Source organism: Megalops cyprinoides, chromosome 12 (assembly GCF_013368585.1).
Source record: "Megalops cyprinoides isolate fMegCyp1 chromosome 12, fMegCyp1.pri, whole genome shotgun sequence".
Lineage (NCBI taxonomy): Eukaryota > Metazoa > Chordata > Actinopteri > Elopiformes > Megalopidae > Megalops > Megalops cyprinoides.
The window spans coordinates 21,373,368-21,396,523 of NC_050594.1; the positions used below are offsets into that span (position 1 = coordinate 21,373,368).

The 23,156-nt window shown below is 41.4% G+C and overlaps 1 protein-coding gene across 1 annotated transcript in view; it reads left to right on the forward strand.

The window, feature by feature from the left end:
* The first annotated feature begins 3,712 nt into the window (after window positions 1-3,712).
* Window positions 3,713-23,156, forward strand: part of frmd6 (FERM domain containing 6) — a 30,263-nt gene continuing 10,819 nt past the window's right edge. The window contains exons 1-3 of the mRNA XM_036542742.1: window positions 3,713-3,864; window positions 21,586-21,847; window positions 22,308-22,398. Of these exons, the coding sequence (XP_036398635.1) occupies window positions 21,749-21,847; window positions 22,308-22,398 (190 nt within the window). The 5' untranslated portion in view covers window positions 3,713-3,864; window positions 21,586-21,748. The remainder of the gene's footprint in view (window positions 3,865-21,585; window positions 21,848-22,307; window positions 22,399-23,156) is intronic.

The following is a 23,156-nucleotide window of genomic DNA, read 5'->3' on the forward strand; positions in this document are numbered from 1 at the left end:
TTGAAAGACTCTTGAAGTGTTCCCTGGGGAAGCTAGTGATCCAGCCTCCATATTTTGCAATAATACAAATGATTTCCTTTTCAAATCAATTTCTGTTTATATAAAGCACTTTAACCGATGCAAAATCCCTGTTTTTCATTTAAAAGGGGCTTTGTGTCCCTTGTGTTATTTACATTCTAATTCGTCTTTGTCATTTGAGCCATTATTGACAGATAATCACAAACAGCAGGAGCGCACTATGATAGCTTTCTGTGAATGTGGCATCGCTGTGTTTTTTCTTCCAACCATGTCCTTGTCTTACCTCCCAGCCATTTTGATCATGAAGTTCAGTTTGAAAAAAAAAAAAAAAAACTCCCCGCAGAAAGAGCCTGCAAGGGAGGTGCTATTGGAAATGCAGTGCCAGATATCATATTTCTCCTGAGGCCAGTGTAACTGGAGTATTCCTACAGCAGTGCCACTCATTTCAGGACAAAAGACAGTGGCCATGCAGACATCCAAAACTTCCAGCTCAGGCTGTGCTGCCAAAACACATGTGCAATATACACATACGATGCTGCTTTTAATCAAAGTGTGTAAAACTAAACTACTGAGTTCATTCCTGAGTGTGAGATTCGGTTTGTGTCTATGTATTTGATATCCCTGTGTGTTTTCATAGAGGTGAAATCTGATATCATGAACTTGTTTCAAATCAGACTCTCTCTCCATCTTTGTCTCTTTTTCCATGTCTTTGGTCTACCTGTGGCAGTTACCCAAGGGAAGACAAATTGAGGAAGGAAGAATATGCAGGGGAAATGTAACACGCTCAATAAAACTGCGTGAATGGCTTGCCATACAGCTTGCTCCACAGCGCTCAAACTCTGTTTGGTGATAATGAGCTCATTGATTGTCCAACCGTGATATAAGAACACATAGTTATGGCCTCATCAGTGAAAAACATTGTGCTGCCCTTGCACAATTTATCCTGCCAATGCTGTTTCTGATTTCAGGAAGTGAAAAAGTGTTCAGCTGAGCCTCACTTATATACCCACTGCAGCAACTTAAGGTTTAAATATGTACTACAATGTTACACTCAGATTGAATAAGGAACAATTTACACAAATCCTTTAAGTCCACTTTCATTGCTTTATTTAGCGATGTCTTTGATCAAATATGATATATCCTCAATAATACACATTTCTGTAACAGGGTTTGAAGATGAACTTGTAGGCTTCTAAGTATATCACACCGTTCAAGGGTACAGAGTCTCTGTGCCAGGCATCAAAAAGAATAACAGCACAACCATAAATGCCAAACTACTGCACCACTCTGCTCTTTGCAAAGTGAAAATACAGCATACAAAAAGTCAAAGTTCAGAACAAAGAGAAAGCCAATTGCAGGGACAGCTGGCACTGCTTGCCATTTGCCCTGCTGGCCATTAGTGGCTGTCAGTTTCCTTCACAAAATCAATTAATTTGAGGCAGTTTGGTATAGTAAAGCCTTTATGATTTTATCATTTCATTCACTTGACCACAGAAGTCACTTTCCAGATTTTCAAGGAATCCAGTGCTCTCTAGTGCAGCATGCTAGACTTATAATGACATTGTATATTAATATCACACTCATGTTTATTTTAAAAGCTTACCTGAGGCCATGACAGAAATATTAAACCAAATTAAAGACACATTATACATTATACAATTTAATAATTAAGAACTTACTTGATAAGACTGGCTGCTTACATGCATATGAAAACTGAATTAGATCTGTATTTCCTTCCCTGTAAAGAACTGCCAGTCTCCATTTCTTTGAATTTGATTCAGTAGCGGATTCAGTCATGTCAATCAGACTCACAGCTTGAAGAGGCATATGAAACAAGTAGCTCATTTCCTCATGTGAGAATTGTTTGTCACTCAAAGACCCATACAAATCAGAGACTGATTCGGTTATTTGAATCTCATTTGTCACTCAGTGAGCCATTTTCCAAGCCACCCACTGAAACAACCGTCTTCTAAAAATTATGGTGAGTCACTCTCTCTGTCTGAAATAAACAAGAGGACAGAAAGTAAGTAAGACAGGAAAGAGAAAACAAATGAGTAACCAAATTTCTCTTGCAGTAGTTGTTTTTCATTGTGATAATACCAAGAGTAGTTCCTAATCTGAAAGCATGATGCTTTCAGTTTATTACTGAATACAACAGCACTGCGGATTAAGCAGTTACAGCTGAAAAGAATTGATTTAGTTGGCTGGTGAATTGATTTTCACCCTTCACTTTAACAATTTGAATAAAAAATTATTAAATCATTCTTGAACTGTACACCACTTCTGGCCATTCGTATGGTACGCCCCATGTATATTGTGACAGAAATATGTGATATGTATGCCTTTGTGAAAATAAATAATTTATTTTTAACAGTTACGCTTTGATAATTTAGTATATGACATTTGATTATCTTTTTCAGGGGACTATACCTAAATATTTATAGGACAGATTTTAGTTGACAACCAATGTTTGATGCCTCTGTAAGGACTATGTAGCTAACAATATCTATTGTTCCATTAAAACTATACATTGTTCCATTCTGCTTCAACAGTGACTCTCATCTCACCTATTCTGAGGAGACAGCTATACATTACAGTACAGCTTCTTTGTCTGCACAGAAAATAGTGATATTCAAAATCAGACAGTATACACCCAACATCACATCTTCCAGGCTGCTCTCTGGAAAAATGACACTGGATCAAATGGCAAAGTTTGTGTAGGCTACGTGAATGTGTGTGTTCTATGATTACAGGGTTTCAGCAAAGCACTGTCGTTTTTTACCTAGAGAGAGAGATCCAGTCTACACTCACACTCACTCTTTTAGGGGGACATACTAATGTCTGTACAATATACAGCTCATGATACCAAGCACGAGACGTATCAAACGTAATAGCATCACAAAGTCAAAACACACAATGAACGATAATTCTGAATTACTACTACATTCTTTTTGTCTGCACTCACCCACTATGGATTTAACAGTGGATTTAAATGACCTCCGCAGAGGGGGACATCTCTTATCCATTTAAATAGCCTATTTTAATTGAGACGTTAAAGCTCTTGCACCCTGCCTGTGAACTATTTCCCTCCCCTTTACATAAAAATAAGACTTTTTACATTGGTTAAGATACAGTGTAAACTTCGGTTATCCAGTTCACACAGTACATGCAGCCACGTATTAAAGCGAACGTTTCAAGGCTTCGTATAAAATAAATCCGCATGTAAAACTCTGATTCGTTGAGCTGAGCGTGAAGTCGCGAAGAAAGGCCACGGTTAAGTGTAACCATACGAACCTATAATTTAAAGTTATCCCCGATCCCTAAAAGGAGGAGGCGCATAAAGCGTTTCATCAACGGACCAGTCAGGCTAAGTGTGTTGCAGTAAACCTACACTGGGAAAGCGAGGAATGACAGGCAGTCGTGGACGCTACTAAACGGAGTTCCTTACGGGGTGGCGCGCATGATAAATTTTATAATGAATGAAATTATAAGACATTTCCCGGTTACATTCATTTCTGGTAGAAACTCAATCGTTTAAGCAGTCCTGGAAAACGAAGCATTTCGTTTTTGAAAGTCACATGGGAGAACATGCTCTCAACAAATATTTGGAAATGATGTGCATTCCCCTTTGCGTCATTCCATGAAGTATCCCTTCCACCAATTCCACTTGTAGCTCTACTTGTAACAGTTCGGATAGATATGTGGCACTCTGCGCAAGCGACGTTTCTTCGAAGAAATTCTGAGTGTTCGTCTTGTTGAAAGAAAATCGGAATTACAATCCTCCTTGCAAATCTTAGTGGATTTATTTTAAGATCAGGCAAAGGACGAATTGTTCGCACATGAAGGGTAAGTAGTAGAGCTATTTTCAAATAATTTTGACATTTGCCCCGTCGCTTTGTCTATGGGGCCATAGTTACGTTTTCAACAGTGCGCTCTTACAAAGTTGCGATGAATGTTTGCAAACGTTTTAACCGCTTATGTAGCGCGTTCATGTTACACTGATTAACTAAGTTTTAGGGGTTTGTATTGTTCGTTCGCATTCCAGAGGTGTTATACTTTTGTAGTATCTCTTCTTGTACACATAGCAGTCTCGATGTTTTAATTCATTTCGTTCGTGCTGTGTGGGATACAGAAGTCAGACTATTTTCTCTTCAGGTCGATCGATTTGTTTATGACAAACACGATGGATCAGAATGCTCTCTAACTTAAGTTGCTTTGTTTTTATCGGATCTATCAGCGTGGGAGTGATCGCTGCATTACTGCAATATTCAGTGATATTCACCAACTGAAGCCTGTAGTTAGCTGATGAAAGTGCCACTAAAAAATGGAACATTTTCAGACCAACGTGCTTAGCGTTTAACACAAGGTGAAATGTTCCGATGAAATGTTCTTAACCGCAGCCGTTTCCAAGTAAATGGAATTCGTATTTCAAGCGTATGGCACTGTCCGATAATGATGCCATTACAGTGCGTTCAATGACTGCAGCTTTCACAAGTTGAAGAAGTTCGATGCGGATAATAAATGACTTCTCTCCTACATCAGATTTCCGTTTTAAACCCAGTGGGCAATGGTCACACTTTTTTAGCTTCTTTATTTTTGGCTGCTGTTGGAATGGAATCTTCTACATTTTTAGCTGTAATAGGAACTGCTTATTTCTAAACTGTGGCAATAACCTAAAAAGCCTATAGATAGAACGACAAAATACCACACCATATAAAAACATTTTTGATAATTACTTTTTGTTGTCAACGGTACGTTCATTAGAGTGCACATCTGTCATGTAAAGCCCTGTAATGTTGTTCTGTAATAAATATAGGCTTCTGTGTGACGTTAATGACATGAATTTGACATATCTTCAGTTGAAACTCCCCTTAAGCATGGCATTCTGTGGCATACAGACTCGTGGAAATTGTACTGGACGTCGGAACGGAATGTTACTCATTTTAAAAAAACAAATGGTACCCATTTTAAAATGGTGACAATATATTGTAGAATCATAGAGAAAGTCGTCATTTGTTGCGTGACCAGCACTATATGATGTTGAATTGTTCCTTAATTTATGGGCGATGAATTGGTAGGGCGTATTATAACTCTCTTATACACGACCATGGATTAAATCGGAATTTTTCTTAAATTTGTTGCTTGGTCTTTTCGCCTAAGGGTTCGATTTAGTCACTCTAATTTGGACAAACTGCGAGTGGCTTCAGTATTCAGGAATGCGAGCAATTTCCTCCTTGTGGTTTCTGTCAGTTTAATATTAGACTAGCGCTCAATTATGGACGCACGGAGGTACAGGATGTCTGTAAATGTGTCTGTGATGTTGGTATTCTGACATAGATTTTTTTCAGTTCAAGAGTTTTTTAATGTTAAAAATCCTTCCGTTTGACACCTTTTTTGTTCATCTTTAATTACACCACGGTTTGTTCTCTGTTGTCCGAAAAGAGATGACAATGTGTGCAGTAATTTAGGGGAAAAAAGCTTTCTGTGTTACTTGTTTACACTACTTGCATACTACATCACTGTAGGGACCATGTATTTGTATGCTTCCAAATTTAGTCTGACCTCAAAGGGTTGCAGTAGGATTTTAAAAGATGTTTTTCTCAGTCTTGCCACAGATGTATGTAGTTGCTAGTTGGCCTCTTTTCAGTTGTGGTGTGTATTCAAGACAATGGCCTAGAAATGGCTATTTGTAACTGTGAGTAGGAATTCTGATTTCCTGTTACTGTGAGGCTGATCCAGATTATTGCTCAGTGTTCATAAATCTGATGTGCTCCTGCCAATAAGTCATTAAGCATACAGACATTTCATGCATCTCCATCCCTGTCACTGAATTCTTCTGTCCTGGGGAGGCAGGGGTGCAGGCAGAGGATAAACAGCATGTGTTTTTGAGCTTAATTGTTGTGGTGATGAGAGAAGCAGAGATCTTTTGAGTAGACATCATGACTTCCTCTGGTGGAAAGTGCAGGTGCTGTCTGGACAGGAAGTCAAGTCCAGCCTGTGACGGAAGGATAAAGGAAGCGTTCAAAGCAACTTTTTGTTCAAAACTGCCTCCTTATGTACAGAAAACAGTGACTGTATACATTTACTGGCATGTATCTGATTGGTGGCTAGCTATATATATGTGTTTTTAAGGGCAATTCAGGTGAAGTCCTATATTCAAGCAAACATGAGCAGCAGTTCAGTTGGGGTTTAGACCCATTACCCTGGGGATATCAGAGCCTTAACTACAGTTTCACTCAGTGCCACACTGACATGGCCTGCTGACCTCAAAGGTGTGCTGTTGGTCTGTCAAAAGACTAATTCCATGAATATGTGAATATGTCAAGATTATGGCACTTGCATTACTGATGCAGCAGTAAATTCTGTTTATTACTGGTAAATTTCAGACTGCTCACCACCCGAAATGTGTTGCCACAGGTCAGTTTTTCCGCTGTCTGCTGCTCTTCGATGCAGCCACTCAGGGGCCTCTCAGGCATGTGGACCTCCCATTGTCTGTGCTTAGGTCCATGTGGCCCTTCCGCAGATACAGATCAGGTGCCCGGGGCTGGTCTTTTATAACAGAGAGCTAAGCTTTCTCAATTTGCATGCAAATACAAACCTATAATTGATTCACTGATAATTGCTTCCCGCCCCTGGCTCTTCAGGAATAACTGTTTTTTTGAGGTTAATGTTGTCCCTGGTAAGAGTTTTGTTAGATAACTTTAAAACTCTACAACATTTAGTTGGAATGATGTGTCGTGTGTAATTTGATGACTGAGTTTATTCTGGCAAAATGTTTTGCATTTCCAGTTTTTAAAAAACAGTGGCTAATGGATATGCAAGAGAAGATTGTTTTTCATTTTTGTCTTCATTCCTCCAGTAACACAATGAAGCTGATTTTGTTCTCCCTTTGCTTTGCCTAAGGTAAAAGATAGCACTTTAGAAAAAAAATGTATTCGAAGACTAAAGAATTATGAATGGCTTAGTAACCTAAAACAGCTCCAGAACAGAGATGGGATTTCTGAAATCTAACTTTTGACGAGGAGGAAAACGATCTCTGCCTTATTGTTATTGTGTTATCTCCTTCACTGTCAGGTGGGTGTGAACAGACCTGAGTAATGTGGGGCCAGATGGATTACAGATGCTGGTAGTCTCAATATGAAAGAGAAGACCTGTTCTTTTTGACACTGTAGTTCAATTCCTCATGCACATTTGTGCAGTCAGAGCTAAAGAGATCACAAAGAGGCATCACTTCCCTCTTGGTTATTTATCTTATGGTTTTTCAGTGGAATTGTTTGTCTTTGTATTTTATCTCTCCTTATAGTGAAAAGCAGGATGCAGGCATCAATAATTCAGTCATCTACAGAGTGTTGACAGCATAGGGTTAACCTGCGGCTCCAAACACCTACAGTTCAACACGATTCAGTTTCTTCACTACCCCAGTACACACCAACAACAGTGGTTACTTTCATCCTTAAAAATGGCATATAAGTAACAATGATTTACTCTATATATTTTTTAAAATTTATTTCCCACTGTCCCTCACAGGCCTGTAGTTGACTTGCAATAATTTGCTTATGTGACCTGCAAATTTAATATTGCACTGTATAATACATGTTCAGGACAATGGCAGATGTGTGGATTACCCCAGCAGGGTTGAGATCACCAAGGAAGTGACAGAAATCAAACCAGTGCTGGCTACAGTGGAGATGTAGAAAGTGTAGTGTAGAAAACAGCAGTGGCTATAATGGAATGTGACTAAAAAGAAACCCCGAATAAAATGCGGGAATCGACCAGGGGTTTGGAAGCCCTGCTATTCACTCCGTCAGTTAAGGATGGCTGTTTTATGACACCCAATAATCTCACAGCATTTCTGACGCGCCTCTTTGTCTACTTTCTGACGGTTCCACAGCAAGCTGACATGTTGTCTGTGTTTGTTCCAGTAGACAGGACAAGTTACAAACAGCCCGCGATGAAAAGCTCTGCAACAGTATTGCCAAAATATAACTGCAATGAAATCTGTCACTAGGGGAAAAAAAAGAAAATGAAACTCCCACAGTATGTAAATGACAATAGTCTTTCCCTTCTTGTATTGGTGAATAATCACCAGACAGGTTTCCATTCTCTCCTGTGAATGGGAGCTCCTGTGGGCTGCTCTCTGGGATACTCACACATTCAGGGGAAGGAATGCAGAGCGGCAGTTTGTATTGTACAGGAAAGGGGGAAACTATGTGCGCCAACACTGAGTGTTCTGCTGAAACATGTCTGGACGCTGTGTCGGTTGAGGTGTGTAGTATTTCTTGTTTTATTCCATTCGTTTACCTCATCACATGGGAGCCAGATGTTAAGAGGGTTCAATTATAGCTCACCTTTCTGTAAAGCCTGTAAATAATATGCTTAATAGGTGGCTGAATGTTCAGCTTAGCCAAAATGTGGAGCAGCTTTGGGGTGTTTATTCAGTCTAACCTTTAAACTGCTGCTTTGGTATATTCTGTGTGTGCGTGTTGAAAAAAGTCAGCAGTTTTTAGAAGTTTTTAGTTGATGGAGATACTTTTCTCAAATACAGGATTACAAACAAGGTACAGTTTTTGTAATGGTAGATAGTATGTAAATTATACTTGGCCGTATTTCCTTGGACCAAAGTTATATTCCAACTGCAAAGATTATGAATGTAATGTGGGTAAAATTTTTAAATGAATTCAATTTGTTGCTTACCATGTGCAGTGAACAGAGGTCGTAGAGCTATTTACTTGCATACACTTTTCTATGTATGTTTTATTAAATTAAAACTAATATCTGCAGTGTACCCATGATAATCTATGAACATTATGTACCTGAGAGTGGAGTGCTACACTTGGTATTGCGCCACATATTGCCACCACACCGAGGATAGGTTTCCTCACTATTCCTCACTGGAGGTGAGGGTAATCTTTATGTGGTCACGTATATTCTGAAGCTGAGCAAACCGTTTGCCATCTCTTACAAAACACCTTGAATCACAATGGGTTGTTTATGTGATTCAGGGTGTGAACTGACCTTTTGACCTTCTTAAACCTGGTGATGATGAATTGCAGGATAGAACAGTGTTGGCATGCTCAGGGATGGGAAAACTAGGACAGTGTTCAAACCCTCAGTGCATCCTGGTCTTAAAAAACATTGGCTTATTTATGACATGAAAGATGATCAGGCAAAACATTCCCACTTGCACTTTTATTTAGGATGTATTGCCACACACGTAATTAAATTCATTTACTCAGATGTGGAGTGTATGCCTAGCCAGCATTTTAGCAGACTGCTAGCCAACAGCATTACGAGAACTCTTGTCTGATATCTAATGTTAGTATCAAACTTTGAAACACAAATTCTATAATAGGAACAGCTGTTAATTATCTTGATAACTTGCCAGTTGTATCCAGGTAACTGAAATAACTTATGGGTATGCATTGTAGTTACTGAAATAAGTGACTGATGTCACCTGTAGCTGGTTAATGTTCCTAACATTGGACATTAACCCTTTCTACAAAAGTTAAATGGTTTAATAAAGTTAAGGTATTTAATTAGTTTTCTTTTGTTTCAGCTTTTGCTACTCCAAAGGACTGGAAGAGTGTTAGCAGAATTTATTATTAAATTTCTTACATTAACTCTGTGCATCCAGTGTATGTTTGGAAACAATTATATTAAACTAAAAAACATCAACAACAATTTTATTAATTAATTGCTACTATTGGGGAAATTATAGGTTTCTATCTGACATAAGTTATTAAAACTTTTTGTTATGTGCTTTTGCTGTACAATAGGTAAAACACTTGAAATTACATTGTAATGTGTTCAAATATACACAGTTGTAATACAGAAGAGTATCACAATATGGCACTTGAAACTTCTATAATGTGATAGCTCAACGGTATTATCTGCAGATGGAAACGTATAATTATAAACTGTGATAGTTCTCAATTAAATCTTACTGGTAAGTCAACTTTTTACCCTGAAACAGCCTTGAACATGCCTGTTAAGCTATCATCTCTGCTGATGTCACCCTGCTGCAAGGCTATTTCTTTCCTCTTCCCAGACACAAAGGCTTGCTTCAGATGCAACCATCAGTCAGAGAGCTCTGCTATCTATTACTTTAGACTTTACGTAAATCTGTGTTTATTTGTTCACTTCAAAGACGCCAAGCTCGAAAATGCTGCAATGCTGATAAGAGAGGGTATTAGAGAAGCGCTGTATAATCTGCAAGCTGGCTCTCTTTAAATGCGTATACATCACTGCCGCATTGAATGACCAGCCCTGGTTGTCCTGGAAATGCTTAGAGGTGAAGAATAATTTATACTAGCCCATTCAGTTGTGAATTCCAGCATGGACTGTTATCAAAGAACAGGATTCACAGTTGAATGTGGGGCTCCTGCTTGCAAGAATACAGCCTTTCCTGTTTCTGAGACCTGGGGAGAGGGATGCAATTGCAGTAAAAGGAGAAAAGGTGTCTTTGCCTGTGAGGATGCATATTACAGTACATACATTTCATGGTTCTCTTGTGTTGCTGCATTTGTTCTCTCTCTCTCTACTGTTTGGGATTTCTAGTACTTGGAATGATCAAATTCACATGGAGATGTCCCAGTGAAGAAGTCCAGGTTGTGATTTTTTAGATCAAGGTCTAGTTTGTGCTGTTGTAAAAGAAAATGACTGGCAGTCCTGTATATATTGTAGATTCAGGTACCGTTTTGTTGCAGGAATGTTTAAACCCTAGCAGAGCATCTGTACCTCTCCATAACCTCTGTACTTCTGCCACTGCCACTTTCTTCCACAGTCTAAATATAGTGGTATTATACAGGGCATTCCCTGTCAAGAAGATGCATACTACTCATTGGCTCAATAGGGGGGAGAGGCAGTGGAATCTTCACATGGTCTTTCTGCAGTAGGTTCCACCTGTTGTTGATGAAGCGCATAGGAGTGGGTTGATGCCACGTCGGAAGTAAATAGGAAACAGGCAGGTTGGTCTGTATGCTGCTGGGGGAAATGGCAGGTGCGTAAAGCCCTTGGAAGTGAACAACCTCTGGATTACAAGGCTGATTCTAACAGTAACTTCTTCTTGGTTAATACAGAGACTCGGGGATGGCCAATATGAGAGGTATGTTTTGGCATGAATAGGTTTGGGAACCGAAACTCAGTTCCAAATTAGAACCGAATCCAAAATGCCAAGTACCGGGTACTCGGTTTCGGTTTCGGTTCTGCTTATCGGTTCCTAAACGCAATAACCCTTTATTATTGCCATTGTCCATTTGTGTCCATTTGTTTAGCCCTTTCGCGTGTACGGTCACACTCTGGTGTGATTAGCTGTTTAGCACGTATGCTAAAACCGGTGCAATTAGAACACTAGATTAGAAAAATTCTAGCTAATTTTAGCTTTGAGGAAACAGCGATTTAACGTTAAAAATATAGCTGATGCTAACTGAAAACAATGAGAAGCTTATCGCTGATGAAAACATAATGAACCATGCAACGTAACATGTGCGCTACATAGCATAAAAATAAGTTATGTGCGAAAGGGTTAAATACGAGCTAGCATGCATGGCTAATGTCACAACAGCGTGAAAGATGTACCTTGGGAAATGGTCAAACGTGTGGCTTCACTTTAGAAAAGTAGATGACGACAATGCAAAATGCAATGCATGTGGGAAGCTAATTAGCTGCAAGTCAGGTTACACATCAAATCTGACCAAACATTTAAGGCAGCACGGCGTCGATCTGAAAGACTGTACAGTGTTTGATGTCTTGCGATAAGCAAGAATAAGCAGAATTGGAATTGGAATCGATAAGCGGAATCGGAATCGATAAAATTAAAACAATACCCAACCCTAGGCATGAACTGTGAATATAAGAGAGTGAGTGTGATAGAGACAGTGGTGGTGAAATATTGAACAAAAAAACAGAAATGTGAATGTGAGGATTCAGTTTTTTTATTTCATGATGTGTCAGACCCCTTGATAAGGCTTCTTGTGGTGACAACTCATTCAGGGAGTACTGGGTGACATTTTAAAAATGTTGTTAGGCTTTCCTGGCACGCTCACCCTGGTGTGGGGCCACCATGTTGCACTGCACTGATCTGTCTGCTAACGAGCGTGACATTTTTATTGAATAAGGCTTAGAATAAGTGTTTACTCTTCAAATATTAGATTAGCAATTCAGAACAAGTGTGCTTTGTGAGACCCACGCTGTAACTAATAAACGCATACTGTGGGTGCCAGGCCCTAACATTTCACCTCTGCCCCTCAGGTCATGAGTGTAAGAGCTGGAGGAATCCACACTTTGAGTGACTCCTGCTCCTTTAGCGGTAATTAGCGCTCACAGCTGTCGCAGTTTGAACACGCTGTTGACTGTGAAGTGGGCAAGAATGAGAAGGCCTATTTATCTGCTACCATTAGCAGATGGCAGAGTGCTAAGTAAATAAAATGGAACGGTTATGTATTTGCCCAGTGGGCACTCTTGTTCAGATCATTTGGTTGTTGGCTGAGGCAGAAGACCGCATGAAACAGGGGAGGCACATTATTTTGAGAGAGAGAGAGAGAGAGAGAGAGAGAGACCACAGCCTCATATAGCCTCAGTGTGCCAACTGTTGCATCATGTTAGCATCAGCAAACAATGCCAAGTAACACTGAAAAGCAATCACCACACTCTCTCACATCCGTGTTTACTAACACGAGGAAAGGAATTTATATGTTGAATATTAATTAGAATTCATACATTTATTCATTTGGCATATTCATAGTATTAGAGCCATATCTGTTTGTTTTACTTATGGTAATTTTGCCTGGGTAAGGCAAAGCTTTCTCTTATCATTCAGAACAGTAGCTATTCTCTGAGCTGCAGAGCAAATGTCAACATTTCAGAGGGTCTGCTTGCTGTGCTCCATTTATCTTGCTCGTCCACAGCTCCCTTCTTCTCTCTCTCCATTCCTCCACTCCATTCATCTTTCTCTCTTCCAGCACTCCCTTCATCTTCCCTTTGGGTCCAGCACTTCGTCTCTGCCCCCTCCGTGGGCACTGTGGTCCTTTAGCGTAGGGCAGTCCTCTCTGGATGTAAATCTGTAAATCTGCCGAGTCCCATTTGCACGTTGGGGAATGAATAATGGCACAGCTCCAGAAGCTAATGGCCTTTAGAACAACATGAACTTCTTTGTGGCTCCATCCCTCATATGGGCCTTGCGCTCTTCACGGTTATATAACACAGCTATGGCTTCAGAGAGAACTCCACAGAGGTGATTTAGGAATGGTGATTCTCCCCATGAGAGAGGGGCAGTAGGTACTACAGACAGAACTGTCCGCACATTGGAATTTGGTAGTACTCAAAATTGCCATTGACACAGAGCATCGAGGTTTCGGTTCTTCAGCTCCTCAGATGCCAGTACAGACTACATCAGATTAACTTAATATAAACCAGAATAGTACTTTTTGTAGTTGTGCAAATACAGCACTTAATTTGATACCAAAGGTTACCAAATTAACTATCACATACATAAAATCAAATGAAAAATTTTGGAGGAAATTTCCTTCATTTTACATTGCATTAGTCAATAGCTGGTAACTAGTAAACAACCATCACCAGTGTAATTAGTGAGCTAGCTAATAGCTGAACCGGCAGGATAGGTACAAAATTTATGTTCCAGCTAGCTGCCAAACTAATGCGTACTTTAGTGGTCTACACAAGGGGAAATTGCAACCATGGTATTACACATCTCAAATGTTTTCTGTGATGAGAGTTTTTATGTGCATAAAGCTGGTTAGGAAATAGGAATACTGGAACACTATTCCTGTTCTCGTGCCCTTTATGGCAAGCCAAATTGCTTCAGTAAAAAATTCTGGTGGAAATGTGGCAAAAAAGTGGCAAATATAAGCAATGCAAGTCACCCTGAAAGGGGGTGAGTGCAAAGCAGAGCAAGATGGAGAAGGAGGGTTTTTCTGTGTATCTTCATCAGTTTGTTTAGAAGACTTGTGTAAGACAGCCTTGCAGCCCTTCCATTTTGCTTGTTACCTGGCTTATGTGTCAGGGTATTAGCTGAAGAGGTGAAGGGGAATAAATGACTGGTTGGATTGGTTCAGTGCAGTGACCAGGACCCTAACCGAGTTTTGGGCTTCAGCAGCAGGGCCAGAGCTGCTCAGGCATGCGAGCGGGTTGAGCTCACGGCACTATTTATAAAGCTGGCAGTCCTTTCGCACTGTCCTCCACTGCCAGTTCACACTGGGTCCAGCGAGCCCATAAATATTTAATCATTGGCCTTCTCTGCCCATTTCCACCCCCGCCCTGCCTGTGAGCAGAGATGGGCCTTAGCCTTCAAGGCTGCAGTGCCATCCTTCCTCCCTCTCTCCCCCTCTTTATCTATGTCTCTCCTGGGTGTGAGATACAGTAGGCTTTGTTATTGTAAAGTGAGATCCTAACATCCTAACAGTAACATCCAGGACTTGGGTACTCTATCGTCAGCTAATATTAGCAGTTAAATTTACTCTCTGTAAGTCTGTTTGGACAATGAGACTTACTGTTTGGACAATGAGACTGACAGTGAGGTGAATTGTAATACTTTAATTGAAAATCATGATCACAAATCTGCTAATCTGTACTGCTTTCCTATCAGTGTGAAGCTGAAATTCAGAACCACCTTTCAGCAGTTCAATTAGTTTTATTGTAAGATTTGTGGCAAGAGATAATAGATTTAATTAATAAATAAAAGGGTGTTCAGCCATAGACATGCAAACTTTGCTTCAGTGTATTTCTCATTATATGGTATTCAAACTTTGTCAACTGAATCCAGGGCAATGTAGGAGGGAGTTAACATGATCATGTTCAGTAATATGAATGAACACCTGTTACTTGTGACCGCGTACTGTTGTATCTGGTCCACTTCAGCTCTCTCTCTTTTTAATCTTGTTTACAGTTTAAGAGTACAATTCCTTGTCATCCAGATTATTCCCTTATACTTATGTTTACAATTCAATAAAGCCGTAAACCTGCATTGTTGTACAGGCTGGGTCCCATGGCCCGGTTTCCACACTGTGTCATTTGCCGAAAATGAGCGGGAGCCCACATCAGTGGAACAAATGGGCTTCATTCCGCTGGGGATAAGGGTGAGTAGGTCGGCAAGATTCCCCTCGCCACTCTACTCTCAGAACCCTGGCACTGCCTGGAAGTTACTCACTGTTGGAAAGATGTGTTTCTCCTCCAATAGCGTTTGCCTCCTGATGCACTGTGGGACTTGTAGTGCACATAATAGAAATTAGGCTTGCGTGTGTTGCAGAGAGTTGCACATGCCTCACAATGTGATCCTGAATGGGTTCAGTGGTTGTTGTGTTAGTAACAAACCTAAATGAGTAACTTGCTGAAGTTGGGTGAAAAGGGGGAAATGATAAGAAATAAAAATAAACATGCAGAGTGTTATCCTATATGAATGCTCTTTTCGAACATGGTGTGAAGATTGAGAAGTAGACATCTTTTTGGAATATTTTAGCTTCCTTCCCTCCTTGCCCCCTGCCCCCCTGCCTCGATCCATAAAGTTCCGGCGGGGAATCCTGGGGTCAGGAGGCTGGGACGGCATGTCCCGTGGAGCGATCCGAAATTCCAGCGTGCATGCTGGTGGGGTCGCAGGGACTCGGAGACGGCGGTGTGGTCCACTCACGCGAATCAAAGGGCTCCATTGTTGGAATGAGAAGCAGATGTTAGGGTGGAATTCTCCTGACTGCAGCACTTTTTTTCCTGGCTCTGCTTTGAGCTCGCTCTCCCTCTCTCTCCCCCTTCTCTCATGCTCTGTCTCTCTTGCTCTCTCTCACTCTCTACTTACTTCATCCCTCTCTCTCTCTCTCTCTCTCTCTCTGTCTTTCTTTCAGAGTGCCAGCTTAGATCTGGAAGAAATTTGGCTGGCTCAGCTGCCGTCCTTCATTGTGTACGGGAGCACAGGGGCATTGCCCCCCCCCCCCAACCCTTCTTGCCTTTCGCTGATGTTGAACAAGCGGAGGAGTTTTCAGTCTCTCCGTGCGTCTCTGTGTGATTGTAGGTTTGCGCCGGGCCTCAGCAGCCTGCCACGTTGACAGAGTTTTTGGTGGAAGTGGCTCCGGGCCCGGGCTGAATGGCAGGAAATGGCCGTGGCAGCCGTGCTGTGTGAGAACGTTGCGTCACAATGCTGTGCTGGGAGCAGGAGGAGAGGGGGGCCGCACTCCTTTTATTAGCTGGACCTGTTCCTCACACAACGCTGGGGAGGGGTGTGCACATTTTATAGGCAGAGGACGTGTGGGATAAGAGTGGCAATTTAGCAGAGTCTGCTCCTGCTCATGATCGAATGCGCAAAACTTTGCCTCTTGCATCTGTTCTTACAAGCATGAAAGAAATTCACTTCACTTAAGTGCTGATGTAACTATGTCTCACCGGGAGGCTAGACATGACACCTCTAAAAATCATTTGCAGTGACTGCTCGGTGTCTGCCCAAGGTCAGATTACTTTGACCCAACGGTAGAATAGTGCAGCCCGGCTTTATAGAGTAGTACAGACAAGTCCTTAGTCATCCCTGCGCTAAAACCCAAAATCCAAGCAGGGATTACTGTTGTTTGCATATAACTCCAGATACAACATTGCCTAAGATCACAACAGCTTTAACTTGCTTTGTTTTTATAGACAGTCTGCAAGCAATGTCTTAATTCTTTTAATCATGATGTGTGATATTCTCTCTCAAACATGCATCTGAAACAACAAGCTAGTTGCTGTGGCAGGCTTTGTGAGGGGAGTAAATAGCTGGAGTCAGTCCTGTTTGTTGTGTGTATTGGCGTGAGGGGGGAAGGTATGGAGGAATTGGAGTCAGTGATCCAATTTGTTGCATTTCATCCCTAATTAACCCCCGTGCCATCACACCTCCCTGATTGCTCTTCCCTAATGAGGGGCATATGGTAGGGAGACAAGGAATGCATCACTTCACTGTGCTGAAGGGTATGTGGCAGTACCACAAGGTTACTGTGGGACAACAGGCATGTGTACTGCATATGATTAGAGTTAAATGCATGTCATTTGTCATTTACTCATAGACTATAGGCTATATCCACATGTGTCCCTCCGGCATTACCAACCCTGTGGGTGTGCAGACAAAACAACACAAGGATGGAACTCGGAACATCTCTGAAAGACGCCAGCTTGTGCCTTATGGGTAGTTTTATGGGCATTTATAGTATTTGTTTTTACCATACGAAATATGAAAAACACATGAAAGCAGTAGTGATTTTTTTTCTGGTAATTAGTGGGCGGAACAGAAGATTTAGCTCAGATCACCAGATGTTACTGGTAAAACTCCTTCCCCAGCTGCTGCCCGATCAATCCTGAGGCTCTTTCCCTGATTGCAGTCAATACCACACATTATAAGCTGAGTGCCCATCACCTTGCTGAGTGCTGTGCTACTCGCTGCTCTGGAGTAATTGAATTGGCTGTAATGCTCGCATCACAGTGGAATCGATGGCCAGGATTTGGTAGGAGCCCTGCCTTACACAAAGTTATCTGCTTAACAGATGCCTTTATCCGGTGATGACTTAATTATAGTAGTTACATTTCACAAAGAATTATTATGTGGTGTTGCTAGGCAATGCTTGTTTGCTGATGAGCTTTGTTCCAATCCATTTCTTTTTTAATTGTTCTGAAATATCATGTTCTGTACAGACAGTGCTAGGGAGGAGGTAACAGTTTTATTTACCAAGCACACTAATAGTCCAAACTATGGGCTGTATGTCTGGTGGGATGTTATTTGGACTGCTTATGATTTGACCCCAGAACCTTGTGGTCACATGACCAGGGTCCTAATGACCTGTCACACCCCACATTAGCCTTTGCATTAAAGTACCTGATAATGAGACTCCTCTTCGGCCTCTTGTGTAGATGACACATCTCTCCTAATAATCAGTGTGAAACACATTGTAATGAAGGTTACCACTTCCTGAAATTTCAGTCTGCATCTTTACCACCTGGAACTGAATACTCAGAATTGAGAGAAACCGAAAATTACCTTGTGTGGTGGTGTAGAACTTTTTGACAGGGTTTAAGAACTAAGTAAACCTGCCTGGTTAGTCATTGGAACATCATTCTACATAGAGAATCAGATGAGAGAAGAGTACAGCTTCTTTGTCTTTCAGTGGGTTCAAGATCATCTGCGTCAGAACAGAATCAGAACAATTAAATGAGCTACGCAAGGGCAAGTGACCTCTTTGAACAGTTGCTGTATTCTCTACATAGATCACTCCTTTGATCCCAGCCATTATTGTTAGCCAGCAACCAGCAGTTTAGTTGTGAAAATGACCCCAGTGGTCTCCAAATTGAATTTGAGATTCACATCATAATACTATCGTCACAAAATTCTCAACATTAAAGTCGAGTATTCCATATAACCAGATGTTGGTATGTGCATAAAGTAAATAGTTACAACAGTTTGGACTGAATTTTTACAGTCCATTTTTACAGGCATTTCCTTTTACTTGCTGTATTTACTTGTTTTTTTTGGATGACACTTACAAGTTAATCCTTACCAAAGATTAACACACTTAAGACCTGGGTCGTTTCCAAAGAAGCTGGAGGGGTGCTGGCTGCACACTGTAATTGTATGACTTGGTGAGTGAAGAGTGAAGGCTAGCTGTAGTATTAAGCAGTAGTAGAGAAGGATGTGATCACCAAATACTCAAGCATGATAAGACTTGACTGCTTTGGAGCTCAAAGACAGATTTTGAAGCCACTTTTTATTTTGTGGTTTGCCCCATTGTCTTTATGTCTCACCCCTGAGGGCAATCTTTTTTGGTCTGTGGAGAGCCTTTCCCCCATATGCTATGAAAAACATAACTGGCATTTTGGAACTGGCCAACTATTGCCAGCAGTGAGGGATTTTCATGTGTTAGTCAGCAGAAAATCCCTTGCTGGAAAAGGAATTGACTTCATTTGAGAATGATCGTCTTACAAGGTGCTCTTCTTACAAGGTGCTCTTAAATTTGACTTAAGCCGTGTTTCCACTGACCTACCTCAGCCATAGTTCAGTAGTAGCTGAGCCGAGCTATTTTTACAGCAAATTTATCCAGGCTGGCAGTACATTGACCAGCCCCAGATATAACAGTTTGCTCGCTTCAGCTCAGGTGAATTAAGCAGAAGCGGGCATGTTTATTATGTAAAATTCTTCAATGCCAGGGTAATGAGCAAAAGATGGTCTTGTATGTTATTTGCAAACAGATTCAATGTCTGTAGGCGTAGGCATAGGCATCAACAAACATGGGGTCAGTGGCACTTGAGCACCTGAGCAGTAGGTGAGAATTGTCTCAAAAACAAACCACCATATTGGGTCTGATTAGAGTGGCACACATACAGCTGTGGCAGGTCATTGTGAGCAAGGCTTTGGAATCTGCACTGATTCAGATTTCGCATTCCTCAGGCAGTCGTGTCGCCGCTCACACCTCTGCTAGGTGTCGCTCACTGATGACAGTCACACTGTCCTGAGGCCAGCCCCATCACAGCAGCAGAGGCATGAAAAGCCTTTGTGTTTGCGCCATGTTAACTGGCCTCAATTGCCAACAGTTGTGTAAACCCTGCATTGTCGCACAGCTGCTTCCATTTCACATAATTTCGCCCAATTGCAGCATTTGCGGAGAATCAGATTGTTGACTCGTGAGCCCCCCAGCCCCCCACTCACACACACACACACACACACACACACACACACACATTGTCGTAGGTGTTCCTACAGTTCCTCCGCTGGCAGATGTTACCACCTGACAGAGGCAATCGGGGATGCAGAGACACTGGGGTTTTTATCTAAAAATGTTTGTATATGTGCCAGTGTGCAGCGTTTTCTCAACTGAGGTTAATGTAACTGTGTTGCTGTTTGTTAATCTTTAGAGCACTTCACACCAATACAAAACAAAGTTAAGATTTGTATAATCATTGCCAGCAGGATCGCAGTGTGAAGTTGCTGAAGTGGCACTGGATGTCCAGTAGTGGTCCATAGATTTGTCTGACCATAGCACAGTAAGAAGAAGCCAAATAAATCTAGCAATGTAAATAAGCAGTAACGCTTGCAGATGAACGTTTCAAGCATGTGTACTGATGGAGTACTCAAGAATGGAAAAACCCAAGTGCTAGAAGACAAAGTTCAAATCGAAAATAAACAAATACACATTAGAAAGATAAGTATTTTGGACCACCACCCCTGGACTCAAGTATGTATATAATATATTTAACTCAAAAAAATGTCTTGACATGTTTCAGACCTCTATTTCTTCCACAGGAAAAAGTCTTTTACAAACATGCAGATATGTTAAAATGAAATATATTTACTGAGCAGTACATTTTTTATATTAGTGTGTAAATATGTGTCTCTATATATTTATTTCACAACTAACACCGTCTTTTCAAATATAATTTTTTTTAATCAAGTGTTTATCTATAGCTTTTTAAATTGTTTAAAGGGGAAACGGCTGAATGAATTAGTCATTAACAATCAAATAAGCATCTGTAATCTTCATCTTTTAATTAATTCAACAGCAAGCAGTTTTCAGTAAAAAAGGCTAATCTCTAAATCCTAAAAGTGTAGTTATTACAGTTATGCCTGGAGGTCGCTCGCCTCAGTCACCTCAACAAAAAAATAAACACTAGAAAGACTAACAAATATTAAAACAAAGTCAAAGACCCCCATGTAAGTACATATGTACATTGTTTACTGTTATTGCTTTGGAAGGATCATTAAGTGAGTCAAGTTTACAATGTCTTTATTTAAAATCCAAGTGTGAGTAACAGGACACAAAACAGCAATTAGGCATGGAAACTTAGGCTGTGTAAACATCTGTTTTTGTATAGGTGTCAAATACTGTATATGATAGCATATACATATATAACAAAAGATATGTTTGTGCTCCTAGCAAGCGTTGGATAAGTCCCTTTAATGATGCTGTATTTGCGCCTTTTGTGAGAAGTTATTTGATGTCTCAAAACCACTGAGGCAGTTGTTTGAATGCCTGACACCCTTACAAATGCAAATTAGAAAATGAGACCTATGAATTCGCTGGGAGTTATTTTCATGACAAGACCATGCGGCAAACATGCCGGAACCGAAGGCATGTGTAGTGTATCTGTAATTGTTTGTCTGCATGTTCTGAGTACATGCAGTGTCACACAGAGCGGGAGCTCCTGGTTTATGCCGCCTTAGAATGGGAATTTTGGATTCCGCACAGCTGTTTCTGCACAGCTTAAGCCCTGCTCATGTAACTCAGTCTTGAATGTGTTTCAGGCTCCAGACCGACGCAATCAAACACGCATGCTTTCTATCACTGTAAATTGCTTGTAAAAAAAACTAGAGGTTCATAAGCACTTCCTGTAATAAAAAAACGATTTTAAAAGTGTATTTTAAGTTCAAACAGAACATTTTTTTTATTTGTTGACCTATTTAATTGGCATATTTTGTGCCAGCGAGCAGCTTTTTTAGCACTGGCGGCCCTGTTCTCTTCAAAGCGCTGAGTTTGAAAACTGCAGGTACTCCAGGTACGGTTTACGTCATCTGCTCACTCCCTCTCTCTCTCTCTCTCTCTCTCTCTCCCTCTTCAGCTGCTCCTCCTGGCCGTGTCCCCCATGCCTTGGCCCACATGTCCCCGCTGGAGTGCTGACAAGTCAGGCGCTGGCACTGCTGTCTGTGGCCACAGCTGAGAGAGAGAGGGGTGGGCACGGGGCCTGGCGCCCACCGCACGGGTACTGTCCCAGCCGGACGAAGATGAACAAACTGAACTTCCACAACAACAAAACCATGCAGGACCGCCGCTGTGTCTGTGTCTTCCTCCCCAATGACGACACGCTCAACATCATTGTCAACGTGAGTCACGCCTCCTTCAGCTGCCCCTGCTGTCTCAGTCCCTGCCCTTGTCAGCCATGTTCATATAAGGTGCTAATGGTGGTGGATGTTCAGGATGACAGTTAAAGAAGTATTTAACATGCTAAGAGGTATTTTAACACGTTAACATGTTAGGGACGGCAGTGTGACACAGTGGTAAAGAACAGGGTTCATAACCGAAAAGTTGCTGGTACGATTCCCTGCTGGGGCACCGCTGCTGTACCAAGGCAAAGCACTCATCCCAGAATTGCCTCAGTAAATGTCTAGCTGTATAAATGGATAACATGTTAAAGAATTGTAATCTGGGTAAGTAGCTCTGGATAAGAGCGTTTGCTAAATGACTAATGTAGTGTAATGTTATTGGGTGGGATATAAGGTGTATGTTAGCATCTTCAGTGCCATGTTGAATTATTTGTCTGTAATGCATGTGCGGTCTACACAGGTGAAGACGTTGTGTCAGGAGCTGCTCGTCCAGGTGTGTGACCTCCTCAGACTCAAGGATTGTCACCTGTTTGGACTCAGCGTTATTCAGAGTAAGAGACATCGCTCTGCACCTCCTTATAAACCCATATGTCGTACCATGTATTTGTTGAAGTCTAACATATGAGGTGCCCCCTTGAAACATTCACAACATAGACAAGGGTATCTGCATTCAAGCAGCCAGCTGTGAAATCACATACCAGCAGTGTTCTTTGAATGCTTCAACACTGCAGTTATGACAATAGAATATGTTCAGCAAGTTAAGATGAATAGTTTTGACTGTCAGTTTTTGTAGTTACAGTTGCTGTGGAATAACAGTCATATCTTAACAGTGTCACTGTGTGAATGCAAATGTCAGTTCCAGATTACCATCTGGGAGCCTCTGCATTACTGATAGCGCTAACTGCTTTGTGTCTACCATATGAGTACCGTGCAGAGGTGGAAGGTGAAGGGTGAGATGTGTGACAGGTGCAGCTCCATGATGGCAGTTGGGTTGAAGCATTGGGGTGTGGGGGGTGGTGAGCTTTACCAATCATGGGGCCGGTCTGGCAGAAGAGGGCAGTGCAGTGTGCCGGCAGGGTGATGAATGGTGGCAACTCTGTGATGAGCCGATCAAAGACTTGCATATTTGACACCTGGCAGATAGATGAACCAATCATGTACATATTGACCGGGACTCGCTGTGCCTGACTGGAAGGACATTCCTGAGCTTCTTATCTGAATGGCGTGAAATTGCAAGACAAACAGTGGCCAAGCTCAGCACGGTCTACAATCCACTGTCCTCTCAGCACACTCTAACCCCCCATTCTGC